This window comes from Pogona vitticeps, chromosome 6 (assembly GCF_051106095.1).
Source record: "Pogona vitticeps strain Pit_001003342236 chromosome 6, PviZW2.1, whole genome shotgun sequence".
NCBI classification, from domain to species: domain Eukaryota; kingdom Metazoa; phylum Chordata; class Lepidosauria; order Squamata; family Agamidae; genus Pogona; species Pogona vitticeps.
In genome coordinates this window covers 115570610-115585959 of record NC_135788.1, presented here as the reverse complement: position 1 = coordinate 115585959, position 15350 = coordinate 115570610, and the positions used below count along the sequence as shown (strand labels likewise).

The following is a 15350-nucleotide window of genomic DNA, read 5'->3' as shown; positions in this document are numbered from 1 at the left end:
CAGAGCTCCAGTAATGTTGGTGGCGAATGGAGCCTTCACCAGGTGAAGTCCTTCCCTGTGGTTCGGGCACAGATGCACACACACCGAAATAAGTTTTAGAAGAAAAAAGGAATGATGGATCCAGCCACCTACCCACCAAATTCCCTGAGAGACACAAGTCTCCCTAAAATGAACTTTTGAAAACTGAAGAAACCTCCCACCTAGACACGGACACGCACATAACCAAACTGGGGAAAGGAAAAAAATTATTCTCCTAAAATAAACTTTTGAAAACTGAGTATAAAGGAAAAGAGATCCCACAGTCACATGATGACAGTTCCCCACATACACCTCACACACACACACACACACACACACACACACACACACACACACACACACACACACACACACAGAGAGAGAGAGAGAGAGAGAGAGAGAGAGAGAGAGAGAGAGAGAGAGAGAGAGAGTCTCCAGGGGAAAAAAAGGTCTGATTGATTGAATTTGAAATAAAATCAAGCCCTTCCAAAGAAGTAGCCTAAGCTACCTGAAATCCCTCCCCAAGGAGGGCACTGTGGCGCTGTGGGCTAAACCGCAGAAGCCTGTGCTGCAGGGTCAGAAGACCAGCAGTTGTAAGTTCGAATCCACGCGACGGAATGAGCACCCGTCGCCTGTCCCAGCTCCCGCCAACCTAGCGGTTCGAAAGCATGCAAATGCGAGTAGATAAATAGGTACCATCTCGGTGGGAATGTAAACAGTGTTCCGTGTCTAAATCACACTGGCCATGTGACCACGGAAAGATTGTCTTCGGACAAATGCTGGCTCTATGGCTTGAAGAGCGGGATGAGCACCGCCCCCCTAGAGTCGGACACGACTGGACAAAAATTGTCAAGGGGAACCTTTACCTTTACCTTTACCTCCCCAAGTTGATGAATGATGATGAAAAAGAAAAATATAAGTCTTTGCTTTGCTGCCCCAATAGCGAAACCGCAACAACACCAGTAAGTCAGCAAGGAGCAACTGTACTCACTCCAGAGAGCGAACAGAAGTGGGGAATGGCTGGATAGGAAAAGCTTATACGAAGCATCTGTAAAAGTAGATACACCTTTCAGCAGCGCTATTGACTGCCGGACATGCCAGGATCTATGTCCTGATTGGCCAGAGCTTCGAATTGGTGCCAGCAAGCTCAAAGAAGCCCCCAAAAGGGGTAACAAATATAGACGAATATGAATGGATCAACGAATAAAACCGAGGAAATATTCGTCAAGCCATATTCGTCCTGATTTAAAGTTTTACAAATACAGATCAACAAATACAGTGGTGCCTTGCTTAACGATTTTAATTGGTTCAAAAAAAATCGCTATGTGAAAACATCGTTAAGCGAAACACCATTTCCCATAGAGATGCATTGAAAACCGCATAATCTGTTCCAATTGGAACGGATTACTGTACCGTCCTTAAGCGAAAATCGCCATAGGAAAAAACGTTAAGCGAAACGTGGTTCCCCAATTGAAATGCATTGAAGCCTTTTCAATGCATTTCAATGGGGGAGAAAAAAATTCACAAAACAATTCAAAAAGACTCAGAACAAAGCCAAATTAATTTAACAAAGGTTTTATTAGGTGCACTAACGATTCCAAGCATTTTAAACATTTTTAAACATTTTAGAATATTTTAAAAATAGCGAAAATGGGGCTGTAACAAAATCGTTAAGCGAAACAAGGGGACCAAAAACCTAATTGTTATGTGAAGCATGGTCCCGAAATCGTTAAGTGAAAATCTCCCATAGGGAAAATTGTTAAACGGAGCGCAAGATCGCTCCAAAAAAGCCATGGTCAAGTGAATTTTTCATTATGCGAAGCAATCGTTAAGCAAGGCACCACTGTATATGACAAATAGGCTATATTCATCAGAAAAACTGATCCATTTTTATATTTGTCCCCATCTCTAATCATACCATTTTGCTGATCCCAAGCACAACTGTGTAAATTTGTACAAAATCATTCCTGATCATGTTTTCATCTGCTCAGGTATAAGCCTTTGTTTTTAGTTTCCTGCCTTTATGACATGTGATCTAAAATGGGATACCCTGAATTTTGGGTTTAAATGAGTAGATTTATATGAATTTATATGATTTATATGAATGAATATCCGAAAAGTCGGCATGAATCACTAAGGGCTCCCTAATGTATTGTTTTACAACATAGTGGCCAAAATCTTGTGGCTTAGTGTAGTAAATCACATGAGAGTAAGACAGTTTAATCAATGGAGATCATGTGATTCAACTATTATGTAAACTCCATTACTCAAATGGGCCTACTTTAACTGTGACTTACTATGCTAAAGAAAATTGGAATTTGAATCAAAGGAGCGTACAAAGAAGTTGACACATCAGGTTTTCATTGATTCAGTAAGCCTACACTAGTTTGACTTAATACACTAAGCAACAAGATTTTGGCCACTGAATGAGTATTTTGCACAAACTGTAGTGTTTGTTGATCAAGGCCCTGATTTTTTCTATTACAGTGGTGCCCCGCATAGCGACGTTAATCCATTCCAGGAAAAACGTCGCTATCCGGAAACATCGCTAAACGGAACAGAAAAAACCATAGGGGGATAAACCCCTATGGGGGATAAACTCACCGCTAAGCGGGAATCCTCCATTTTCGCCACCACGGTAAGCGAGGAATCGGCGCAAAAATGCTGCGGGCGGCCATTTTGTTGATACGGCGGCCATTTTGGAACCACCGATCAGCTGTTTTAAAACATCGCAATGCAATGTTTTGCCTATTTAAAACATCGCAATGCGATTACAAAAGCGATCACAAAATCCGCATCGCTATGCGGATTCGTCGTTAAATGGTGCGCTCATTATGCGAGGCACCACTGTACCATACAATTACTCCACATAAACCTCTGAACTTCTGAACATCCAGATGAAGTTCTCTGGGAGGTGAAATTATGTATCCTACAATGCAAATTTTACCGACATTTAAAAAGAAAAAAGGAAAGGAAAAAATTTCGCTTTTTTGGTCATTTTCTCATCTAATGGAACATTATTCTGAAGATTTTTTTTTCTTGGTGTTATTTATCTAATCATCCCAATAAAAGCAAATCAGTAAAAATAAATTCATTTTTTTGTTGAAGGTCTCATTATTCTGAGGATTCTTTCTTGATGTCTACCATCGCAAGAATCTCAACAGAAGTAAGAGAGCTGGGTTGGCACAAAGCTAATCCCACATTCCACATCAGGGGGGTGGGTGTTTTTTTAAAATATAGTAATAGAGAGATAAACGTCCGTGCCTCTTGGTATCTCCTGAAGAAGACCAGGTTGCATTTTTGCTGAGATGTCATAAACATGTTTTCTTTAACAGTATTCCATAAAAATTGTGATTTTGAGTAAGTCATTATCTCCACTGTAATTTTGACCATGTTGACATTGACTTTACCTGTAAGTCACAGAGGACTATCAACACAGAGACAAATGCTGGCAGAGGGAATTTATTAATATCTGTTTCTTCTTTCACGTTTGATCTGGGGATCCTCAGGGCTATGTCCATCTGCTGACTGATAATCTTTGGCACACCTTGTCAGCCGCACACATCAACCGACGGGACTGTGGCCATTTCAACCAGGCTGTGCTAACTTGGGGGGGGACAATGCGGGGACAGGCGAATGGGTTTGCGGATGGAATTTTTCCATTGAAAAGAATTCTGTTTGCTATATTGTTTTCATTGTTTTGGCCCCAAGCGATGTGCAAAATTCCTATTGCAAAATGCAGCACCAGCGAGCCTCTTCCCATCCTTTACAAGCACCACCAGTCAGGAGACATCATCATCGGTGCCATCATGTCTCAGATCTATGTATTCTCTGCTCCGGCAACCTTCAGCAGCCCTCCTTCTCCTGAACTCTTTGACGAAACAGTGTACGTTGTTTTTTTTTTTAACAAAATGCTCATAAGAGTCACCATCCTGTCTTGTTTCAAGGGCTGTGTCATAGATGAGTGATAGTTCCACCAGATAGTTTGAGATTCACTGGCATTATATTTTGCATCTTTGAATGAAAGACTAATCCTAGTTCTGTGTATATAGGACTCGTCATTTCATTGCTTCTTCTTCAGAGTAATTATCACTTATGTGTCTTTTATCTCAAACATTCCTCCATGAACAGGTCCATTGCTTTGGATTTCTCTGGCTTTTGCCTTGATGATTTGCATATTTGCTATGTTTTTGTTTTGTTTTCGAAAAGCATCACCATCATAACTTCAGGAAACGTTCCAGTAGTTTTTTGTTTTTATCTTTCTCTGTTTTTTTTTTAAATAAAATGCTCATAAAGATTTCCATTCTGTCTTGGTTGAAGGGCTGTGTCATAGGTGAGTGTGGATTCCAGTGGATAGTTCGAGACTGGCTGGCATTATATTTTGCATCTTTGAATGATGCAAAATATAATGATGACTCTCGTTGCTAGGTATAATGTTTATTTCTCTTTCTTCTCTTTTAAATCGCTACCACCCATGTCTCTTATATTTGAAACTTTCTTCCATAACCAGCCCCATTGTTTCAGATTTCCTAATTATAAGGAGCACATGGCCAATCTTTCTCCTAGTTTTTTAGGTAACAAAGAACATGTCTGGCCCTCATTTGGGGCTGAGAAAGCATGCTTCACAATCTTCTAATTCTCTCTTGTCTTGGCCTTGATGATTTGCTTCTTTTTTTAACGAATCGCCATTTTATTCATAACTTTCAGAAAAATCCTTTTGTATATCTGAAGTGAGAATGAGAACTTCCTAAGATTATCATTTTAGTGGCTCTACAGAATTTTTAGGCCTTCCGGTCAGACGCATGACTAATAAGCGTAACCAATAGCACTTAACTAGGATTAGCAAATTTAGTTCGCAATTCCCCACTCAGCAAAGGAAAGGGGTGACAATATATGCCCTATGCAGGTCTGCTGAACAGTACCAAATGGATATTATCAAAAGTTGTCTGTGCCCTTCATTCTAAACCTCGTTAGGATTTTAAGCATTATCTCTTGAACTAGCTGGTGTCCTTTTCACCTACTAGGGTCTTGCAATGAAATCTTTGTTAGAGCGCCACTCTTCCTCCGGTCCCAGTTTAACAGTAAGCTTTCCCCAAATATACAACCTTGCAGCTCCATATGAACCAGCTGGATCTATGACTCAATCTTTTATATACGGGAAGGAGCAAAGACGGCTTGTTAAGCTAGATGACATTTTTATTGAAATCCTCATCGAGCTGCAAATTATGGAATCAGTCTTTTGACCAGTTCTTCCAACTGTATCTCAGACTGATTCTATGAAGAATCTTATTGCTTTGAGATGCAGCCAATGAGTGAATGACACTTTGTATTTAGATAATTGAAGGTGGCTGGATTAAAAGCAGCTTTCAAGGATGAACGTTCATCTTTTCGATCCACCATATACATGTCCAGTGGAGAATGTGCTCTCAGCCCAACTTATTCATTGTATGTATTTGGTAGTTACTCCCTTCTACTATAAACAATCAAATATGCTGTCCAGATAGGTTTACTCACAGAAAAACCAAAAATTTAAGCTTTTCTCAGTGATTTAAACTGGTGTCCTTTCACATTTGAGCATTGGTAACCGAAAAAAATTAGAAGAAATGGAGGAAGGCATAGGCAGCTCTAACTCCATCCGACAGAGAAAAAAATCTGATACTATGAATTTTTTTGGATAGCTAAGGCTGTTTTGGAAATCAAGGGTAACTGGTACTCTCCAGATCTGGAAAGAAATAAGATCATTATCTTAGGAGTACATTTTGGTGAAAGTTTCAGAAACAGCCTTCTGCTTTAATACCTTTTTACATTAGTATCATTAAGTATCATTAAGAAGCTATTGAGAATTTAAGACAGCAAGAACAGAGTATGTTTCTTCATATGTCAGTGTGTTGTGACAAATAGGTACAACTTATTGAAATGTAGCACATTGTTCTCAGTCAAATGTGCTGTGATTCAGCATGTCCCTCTAATTCTAGATTCATGGTTCAGATCTACCAGCATGTCCTGTCCTTGGCTTTCGCCATTCAGGAGATCAACAAAAACACCCAGATTATACCCAACGTAACCCTCGGCTTCCACATCTATAACAGCTATTTCATTCCAAGTTGGACGTATCATGCCTCATTGGAAATGTTATCTGCAAAGGGCAAATTCATGCCCAATTACAATTGTGATACTGTGAACAATCTCATGGCAGTCATTGGAGGACCTAACCCGCAAGTCATCCGCCACATGGCCACCATTCTGTGTATCTTCAAACTTCCGCAGGTAAAGTTTGTGCCTGTGGAATGGGTGTTTAAAATATATTCTCACGTCTCTTTCTTTCCTTTGTGGTTTAAAAATGAAAGAAGTTGAGACTTAAATAAAGGGATATCGATTCCCAGAGCAGGTTGCTGTCCTCTGAAGAGGCCAGTCACAGAGACTGGAGAAACGTTAGGAAGAACAACCTTCAGAACACAGCCAAAGAGCAACCAACGGATATCAATTCCTTTTATTTTATTTTTCCCCTGTGTGAGCCGTCATGATAGAAGAAACCATTAAAAACACTTTATGGTTTCCTCCAATTTTTTGTTGTGCTGTCATTTGGATAGACAGCCTATAACCATCAAACACACACACACACACGCATCTCAGGTATAAAATATAGAAAATTTAAATGAATGAATGAGTGAATATAGTTTATACAATGACTGCTGAAGTTCTTGTATCACATTGGAGCCATGTGAAACACCACCACCATTAATAATGTGGAATCATGAGACACTGCCATGAAAAGGGGGCAGGTTCCAATGCTCAAAGCGATGCCACCCATCTCTTGGGCTCAGTCAGATCTGTTTGGAAAGTATGTTGTATGTCTTTTTTCTCTTGTCTATGAATTACACAATTCATCTCCCTCGCTTGAAGTCCGTTAAATTCACCAAAGCAGCAGTGCGTTTTAGAAGTATGAAAGGGATTACAACTCTTGTTTGGCTATCAGAGCTTGGAAAATATGTCTGTCTGTCCGTCCGTCCGTCCGTCCGTCCTTCGTTGCTTGCTTGCTTGCTTGCTTGCTTGCTTGCTTGCTTGCTTGCTTGCTTGCTTTCTTTCTTTCTTTCTTTCTTTCTTTCTTTCTTTCTTTCTTTCTTTCTTTCTTTCTTTCTTTCTTTCTTTCTCTCTCTCTCTCTCTATCTGTCTGTCTGTCTGTCTGTCTGTCTGTCTGTCTGTCTCTCTCTCTCTCTCTCTCTCTCTCTCTCTCTCTATCTATCTATCTATCTATCTATCTATCTCTCTATCTCTCTATCTATCTCTCTATCTCTATCTCTCTCTATCTCTCTATCTCTCTATCTCTCTATCTCTCTATCTATCTATCTATCTATCTATCTATCTATCTATCTATCTATCTATCTATCTATCTATCTATCTATCTAAAAACTCTCTCTTTCCCTCCCTCATTTTGTTTTACTGTCTTTAGCTCATATATGGCACTGGTCCACTGGTTAATGAAAATCCCCAGGCTGCTTTCTATCACCAGATGTTCCCAAATGCTGACCATCAGTACCGAGGTCTTCTTCAACTCCTGCTTCATTTCAGATGGACATGGACTGGGGTGATGGCAATGGACAATGACAATGGAGAGAGGTTCATAAGTGAGATAGTCCCCATATTTGCCCAGGAAGGTGTCTGCTTGGATTTTATCGAAAGGTGGCCAGTAATATCATATTCAAATGACATTGGTGAGATGGTGGAAGAAAGCATCAAAATTTACTATGTGATCATGAAGAGCACTGTTAATGCCGTGATAATTCATGGTGAAATTGATGCCATGATATTTTTGAGAATGTTTCCTGGTTTCTCAGAGCTTGAGGGAATATCATGGGAGGCAAAAGGCAAAGTCTGGATTATTACTGCACAGGTGGACTTTATGTCACTTCCCTTTCAACAACATTTGGATGTAGACTTCCTCCATGGTGCACTATCCATTTCAGTTCATTCTGAAGCTATATCAGAATTTCAGAATTTTCTTCAAAGCAGAGATCCTACATTGGAGAGAGATGATTATCTTTTACTGGTCTTCTGGGAAGTGGCATTTCAATGTTCATTCCCTGGCTCCATGAGAGACATCCAGTTTGGGCCAATCTGCACTGGGGAGGAGAAGCTGGAGATTCTGCCTGCCTCCGTTTTTGAAATGAAAATGACCAGTCACAGCTACAGCATCTACAATGCTGTCTATGCTTTGGCACACGCCTTGCATGAGATGCATTCATCTCAATTTAAACACAGAGGAAGAGTGGATGAAGCAAAACCGAATGTTCTGAAGAAACAGCCATGGAAGGTAAGTTAATGAAAATGAGGGGATGACTGGAAGGTCCAGAACACATATACAAAAAGAGATCTCGTGTGAGGATTTTATAAATAGGAAATGAAACCCAGTCTATGGTAGAAGTTGACATTCCCTGGAGGGCCTAGTTTCTTATTGCATCAAACATTCGATGTCAGTGTTCAGTGTTGGAACTTCAACTTCAAAAGACCAATTCCCACTTTATTTGGCCAAAACATCTCATCCTGGAGGTCTGAAGGAATCCAAAGCCTCAGTGCAGTGAACCCATTTGGGTGTAAGAAAGAGAGGAATAATGCTTCTCTTTTATTATCATGAGGTTATTTTAGAATAATGCAATTTTTGCCATCTAAAATGGAAAGACAAGTTGAGGAAATTGATCCTCACCAGTTCCAGAGTTTGTCCTACTCTCAGCAACCTATTCCATCTCTTTAGTGGTCCAGAGGTTTAGAAAAGGACCAGCTTGTAACATCCAATGTTTTGTCACCTCTCTGAAAGTGGAGCGTACCCTCCATCACACTATCTACCATCTCAGATGGATGTGGGCAGGGGACAACATTTTCCGTTTTAACTATTTATGTGTGTATCCATCTAATAAGTTTGTAGAATTTCATTTTGTGCTTCCATATTACTTTCCTCTTTTTTTAATGATTATTTCACTGATATGCATAGTTTCATGTTACCCAGATGTTTATCTGAAAGCTATCCCGCTGCTGTTCCTGACGATAGCTTGGTTTGGGCAAATGTCACAATGTACTGAGAATTATATACCTATTTTTGGTTTCTCTCTTCATTTATATATAATGACTGATGGATTTATTTCTTCCAGTTCAGTCATTTCAGTAATGCCAGAAAAGCTGAAAATTGATGAACAGATGTTTTTAATAGATTAAACAACCATTTTTAAAAATAGAGAATCCACTGCTTTTTAATTCAATCAATCAATCAATCAATCAATCAATCAATCAACCAACCAACCAACCAACCAACCAACCAACCAACCAACCAACCAACCAACCAACCAACCAACCAACCAACCAACCAACCAACCAACCAACCAACCAATCAAATAAATAAATAAATAAATAAATAAATAAATAAATAAATAAATAAATAAATAAATAAATAAATAAATAAATGCAGGAGAAAGTCTGAGTTGCAAGTCCTGGGATGTTGGAAACAGAAAAATTCTCAAGAATAAGAAACTTTGCTTTCTTCTACTCACATTCATAATTGGAAGAACACTGGAGAATAAACTAAATGAATAAGAACATATTTATAATCACATTATTCACTATTCTTTTCTATATGAATTCACTTTTGGGGGGGTCTCCTTTCATATTATTTTTCATTTTCCAATTTAGCTCAACCACTTTGTGAGAAGGGTTTCATTCAATAACAGCGCTGGAACAAAAGTCTCCTTCAATCAAGATGGAGAGTTAGAGGCACGATTCGATGTTATCAACTGGGTCCCTTTCCCAAACCAATCCTTTCTTAGAGTGAGAGTTGGAAGAATAGACCCCAAGGCTTCCCAGGAAGAAATGTTCACCATTTGTGAGGAAGCTATTGTGTGGCCAAGGAGGTTTAACCAGGTAGGGTCCACCACATACATATCAACAGTTCACTATTTCGCTGTGCTGAAGTCCAATCCATGGTTTCTTGGATTTTTGGACCTCTTCAGAATTAGCTATTAGCAACTCTCATGTGACAACACTTCTGGTTTCGCTTTGTGAGCAAAACAGCTTCAAGGAAGGTTGCATGGCCACCCATGTTGACTATAGACCCGCATCTTTCAGAAGCCTGCTGCTATCCCATCAATATCAGCTGCCTATGCAGCCAACTCCATTTGACCAACAGTAGCGTCAGCCTTATCTCTTTTCACATCAGAATGATTCCCACCCAGTGGAACAGTTTGTAATTATGGTTCCTTTCCTCCTCATGACTTGCAAAGACATATGCTATCGAAGTGTACTTCTTAGTTTTGTTCCACTGAGCCAAGGTCAGGTCCCTGCTCCTCTAAAACAACCCAAGAAATCTTCCCGAACATTCCTTCATACGCTCCTTAAATGAAATTAACAAATATCAAGATCCTTCCAACCTAATACCTAACATTAAAAAAAAACCTTTAAAAGATGGTGAAACCAGGCAACATAAAAAGTTATTATACTTCATTAAAGGTAAAGGTAAAGGTTCCCCTTGACAATTTTTTGTCCAGTCGTGTTCGACTCTAGGGGGCGGTGCTCATCCCCGTTTCCAAGCCATAGAGCCACCGTTTTGTCCAAAAACAATCTTCCGTGGTCACATGGCCAGTGCGACTTAGACACAGAACGCTGTTACCTTCCCACCGAAGTGGTCCCTATTTATCTACTTGCATTTGCATGCTTTTGAACCGCTAGGTTGGCGGGAGCTGGGACAAGTGACAGGAGCTCACTCCGTCGCGTGGATTCGATCTTACGACTGCTTGGTCTTCTGACCCTGCAGCACAGGCTTCTGCGGTTTAGCCCGCAGCGCCACCATGTCCCTATTATACTTCATTACTTTCTCTATATTTGGAATAGAAAGAACTTGCATTTTAAAGAAGCAATGATGACTCTGTAAGAGACTGGCAGATTTTATCTCCCAGGCTCAGATCTTGCATTCATTCTTTCTCGAAGGTCTGGATTCGGTGCTCCATCATGAAATGTAAAAACAGAGGTGCCACTTCTTGTCACACACACACGCACGCACGCACACACACTGACAACAAGAGACTTGGCACCCTAAGAAATTAGAGCATGATCCTCTCCATACTGTGGACCTCTGTATGTACAGTGGTACCTCGCTAGACAACGACCTCGCAAAATGACGAATCTGCATGACGATGAGGATTTGCGATCGCTATAGCGATTTGCAAAACAGTGATTCCAATGGGCGATTTTCACTGGATGATGTTTGGGTCTCTGCTTTGCAAACCATTTCTTGCAAGATGACGGTTTTAACACTGATCGGCGCTTCTCAAAATGGGTGTTTTCGGGACTGATGCCCTTTTAACAGCTGATCGGCACTTTGCAAAATGGCTTCCCTATGTAAAACGACATCAGTTTTTCCCCATTGGAACACGTTAAACGGGTTTCAATGCATTCCAATGGGGAAATGGTTTTTGGAAGACAATGTCTTCGCTAAACAGCTATTTCTATGGAACAGATTATCATTGTCATGCGGGGCACCACTGTATTTAATTTGGACAGCAGGGACACATGGAAGGAGAATGCTGTTGTACTTACTTTTTAAAGCGAATGCTAACCAATATCTTCCTTTTCATTATTAAAAGATCTCAAGATTCTTAAACAATTAGAGATGTGTTTACTCAAACTTGGCAGCATTCCCTCCACCTTCATCTTGTTGTTGTTATGTGCCATCCAGTTGGAAATGATGTACAGTGATTGACCCTACTAGGGTATCAAAGGAAGTGGAGCATATAAGGATGGGCTTTTCCAGTTCTGCAAACCAGTAACATTCCATGGCAAAACCAAGGAACCCTAACCATATCTCCTGAGTCCTAGTCCATTACTCTACCCACCACACCTCATTGGGTAATTCTTATCTTGCTTAGCCATAAACATGCGTCTGAGTTCCAAATCCCATTAGCCACAGAGGTCTTCCACCTTCATAGAATCTTCCCCTTCTCTCATTTCATAATTCCCAAAGAGAGGTTGATCTCCTGTAATGCAGAGAAACCAAAACAGGAAATATTTCTGAAAACACAATAAGTGAAACAAATCAGTTCTGACTCTTGTCCTCTGGAGATGCCAGCCACAGAGACTGGCGAAACGTTAGGAAGAAAAACTTTAAGAACATGGCTAAACAGCCCAGAAAACACACAACAACCAAACAATAACTAGTCTGTTGTTCTCCTCTTCCATTTGTGAACAGGCACAGCCCCTGTCTCTGTGTAATGAAAATTGCCATGCAGGGTACAGGAAGGCAAAGAAAGAAGGCAAGCCGTTTTGTTGCTACGATTGTCTCCCATGTCCAGAAGGGAAAATTTCCAACCAGAAGGGTAAGCAGGTCCGGCTCCTAAGATTTCCAGAGATTTTGACAAATATATTGAATGAACTGAAGGGATGTGAATAGAAGTTTATTTCCTTTTCATAGGTGAGAACATCTTTCTCCTCCAAACTGGAGGAGATTAAAAAGATTTTTTTATGTAGCTTCCTTTCTGGCAAAATTAATTTGCTTAAAATGAAGACAGAATGAAATTCTTTAAGTTGCATATGGTATCCAGAACATGACAGGTTTCAGGATTTGGGTGTTGGCTTGAGAAGCACTGATTCATGGCAGTTTAATGTTCAGTCATAATTGAATATTACAATAAATACAGATTGTCCATATTTTAAACCAAATCCTACTTTTCTAGACATGGATGACTGTTACCAGTGCCCAGAAGACCAGTATCCAAACAAGGAGAAAAGGGACTGCTTTCCAAAGATTGTAAGCTTCTTGTCTTATGAAGAACCTTTGGGGATTGGTCTAGCTATCTCTGCTTTTCTTCTTTTTCTCATCACAGCGTTGGTGCTTGGGATATTCACTAAGTACAAGGACACTCCAATAGTCAAAGCCAACAACCGGAACCTTTCTTACACACTCCTTGTCTCCCTGATGCTCTCCTTCCTTTGTGTTCTGCTCTTCATTGGACAGCCTGGAAAAGTGGCCTGTCTCCTTCAGCAAACAGCTTTTGGACTCGTCTTCTCAGTAGCAGTTGCTTGTGTTTTAGCCAAAACCATCATGGTGGTTTGTGCTTTCATGGCCACCAAACCAGGTTCCAGGATGAGGAAATGGATGGGATGGAAAATGGCCACCTCCATTGTTCTTTTCTGCTCTTTGATCCAAGCCAGCCTTTGTGCTGTCTGGCTGGCCACCTCTCCTCCCTTCCTAGATCTTGACATGAACTCGATGGCTGACCAGATAATTGTGAAATGTAGTGATGGATCCACTATCATGTTCTACTCTGTCCTAGGCTTTTTAGGCTTCTTGTCCATGAGCAGTTTCCTTGTGGCTTTCCTTGCCAGGAAATTACCAGACAGTTTCAATGAAGCCAAGCTGATCACCTTCAGCATGTTGGTCTTCTGCAGTGTCTGGTTTTCCTTTGTGCCCACCTATCTGAGCACCAAGGGGAAATACATGGTGGCTGTGGAGATCTTCTCCATCCTTGCCTCCAGTGCTGGATTGCTGTTTTGCATCTTTTTTCCAAAATGCTACATCATTTTGGTAAGGTCCGATTTGAACAACAGAATGAAGCTGATAAGAAAGCATTAAGAATTCCAATGTCTTTATTCAGTAAAGGTTTCCCGGTGATGAGGGCATAGACTGAATGAATCATATGCTTGCAAAGGATATGTTTATTTTCTTTCCTCTTTTCCCCTCTGCTTGATTGCTTTATTACCCATTGCATCATATATGTCCCTCACACTCCATCACTGTGATGCACAATAACTCTTAATAGAGTATTTAGTTAAATAAAAGTAAAGAAAGGGCTCATTTGAAAGGATGCAGAACATCTTTATTTCGTTATTTGAAAGTCACAACTACTTGGCTGTGGAGATTTTCTCCATCCTGGCCTCCAGCGCTGGATTGCTGGTTTGCATCTTTTCCCCCAAATGTTACATCATTTTGGCAAGGCCTGATTTGAACAACAGGGAGCAGCTAGTAAGGAGAAAGTTTTAGAAGTTCTAAATGCTTTTGGTCTTTAATCAGCAAAGCTTTCCTGCTAATGAATCATTGGTTGAATAAATCAAATACACTGCAAAAATACCTTGTTTTTCTGTCTTCCTTTTCCCTCCCTTCCCCTCACTCTATCTCTTTCTTTTCTTCAGCTTTAAATTAGGATCCTCTTCAGTCTCTGAAGCATATACTCACTGAGGAAGATCTTGCTCCAGTGCACAGGAGTCTGCAAAATCTTGACAACTTTTGTTTCTTCCAATATTTCAGCACAAAAAGAACATGAAATTGCTACTTCTCCAGAGGGAAAGCCTAAACACAACATAGAAAATACAAATACTTCTTTGCCCACCCAGGTCCCAGAATAAAGACATGAGACAGAGATATGGATTAAAATATGGGCCACACTTTATTAAATCTAGTCCAATTATATATATCGCTGGACTCATCAAATGAGGGGGCCTGCGGTAGTGCGGAAGCAGGAAAATGCAGGGTATCCACGATACCCTTAACAGTCAATGGGCAACTCCCAGGCCCCAGTTTCCAGCACTCTTGATGACAGCAGGAACCTGGGTGGCCTCTAATAAACACCCCAGACCTCGAGCCATCTTTATTTGATGACTGTTAGTCCGAAAGTGGCCCAGCACATCTACCTGCCGCAGGCCCTGTAATCGCACGATCCGCAGAGCTGGGAGGTTGGATGCGCTGTTGGCTTACCAGAATTACCAATGGAGCACACCGAGACAACCTGTTTTTCCACACTACCCACCACAGCATAGGGACTAGCTTGACTAAGTCCCATGCCCGCCATTGAGCACACGTAGCTCAGAGAGCAGGCCCCCTTTAATGTCTTCAAGAAATATGTCCAAACCTGCATCAGACAGGTGGATGCCATCACCATTAAAATATTTAGTGTTGGAAGTTTGGATCCTGCGGTGATTGACCACAGATCTGAGGCCACCGCTGCAGACACCTCTACACACTTCCCTACTGACCCGTTGGCAGGCCTTGTTAACATTTTCAATGTTCTGGGCACCTCGCCAGGCCAAACGTGGGATGATCATGGACCACACAATCCACATAGCAGGATACTTTTCATTCAACCTTCTAAGATCTCTTAGAATGTCAAGCATCACTGCCTTACCAGAGGATCCAGGCAGATCATTGCCTCCCACATGAATTACTAAAATATCAGGTGGTGTCTGATTAAAGACCGTCATCCTGCTTAACTGGATCCATTGCATGCCACGCATGCCTTTCCATGTAATATATGCATGGGTACTAAGCCCTAAATCATTCCCCCACGGGGAAGATGCGGCAT

The 15350-nt window shown here is 40.8% G+C and overlaps 1 protein-coding gene across 1 annotated transcript; it reads left to right on the top strand.

The window, feature by feature from the left end:
• The first annotated feature begins 3731 nt into the window (after positions 1–3731).
• LOC110070560 (vomeronasal type-2 receptor 26-like) lies at positions 3732–14035 on the top strand. Its single transcript, XM_078378792.1, has 7 exons — positions 3732–3904; positions 6108–6285; positions 7469–8329; positions 9697–9924; positions 12245–12371; positions 12729–13584; positions 13990–14035. Exons 1-7 carry the CDS (start codon positions 3732–3734, stop codon positions 14033–14035), a joined length of 2469 nt encoding a protein of 822 aa, XP_078234918.1.
• Positions 14036–15350: the final 1315 nt, after the last annotated feature.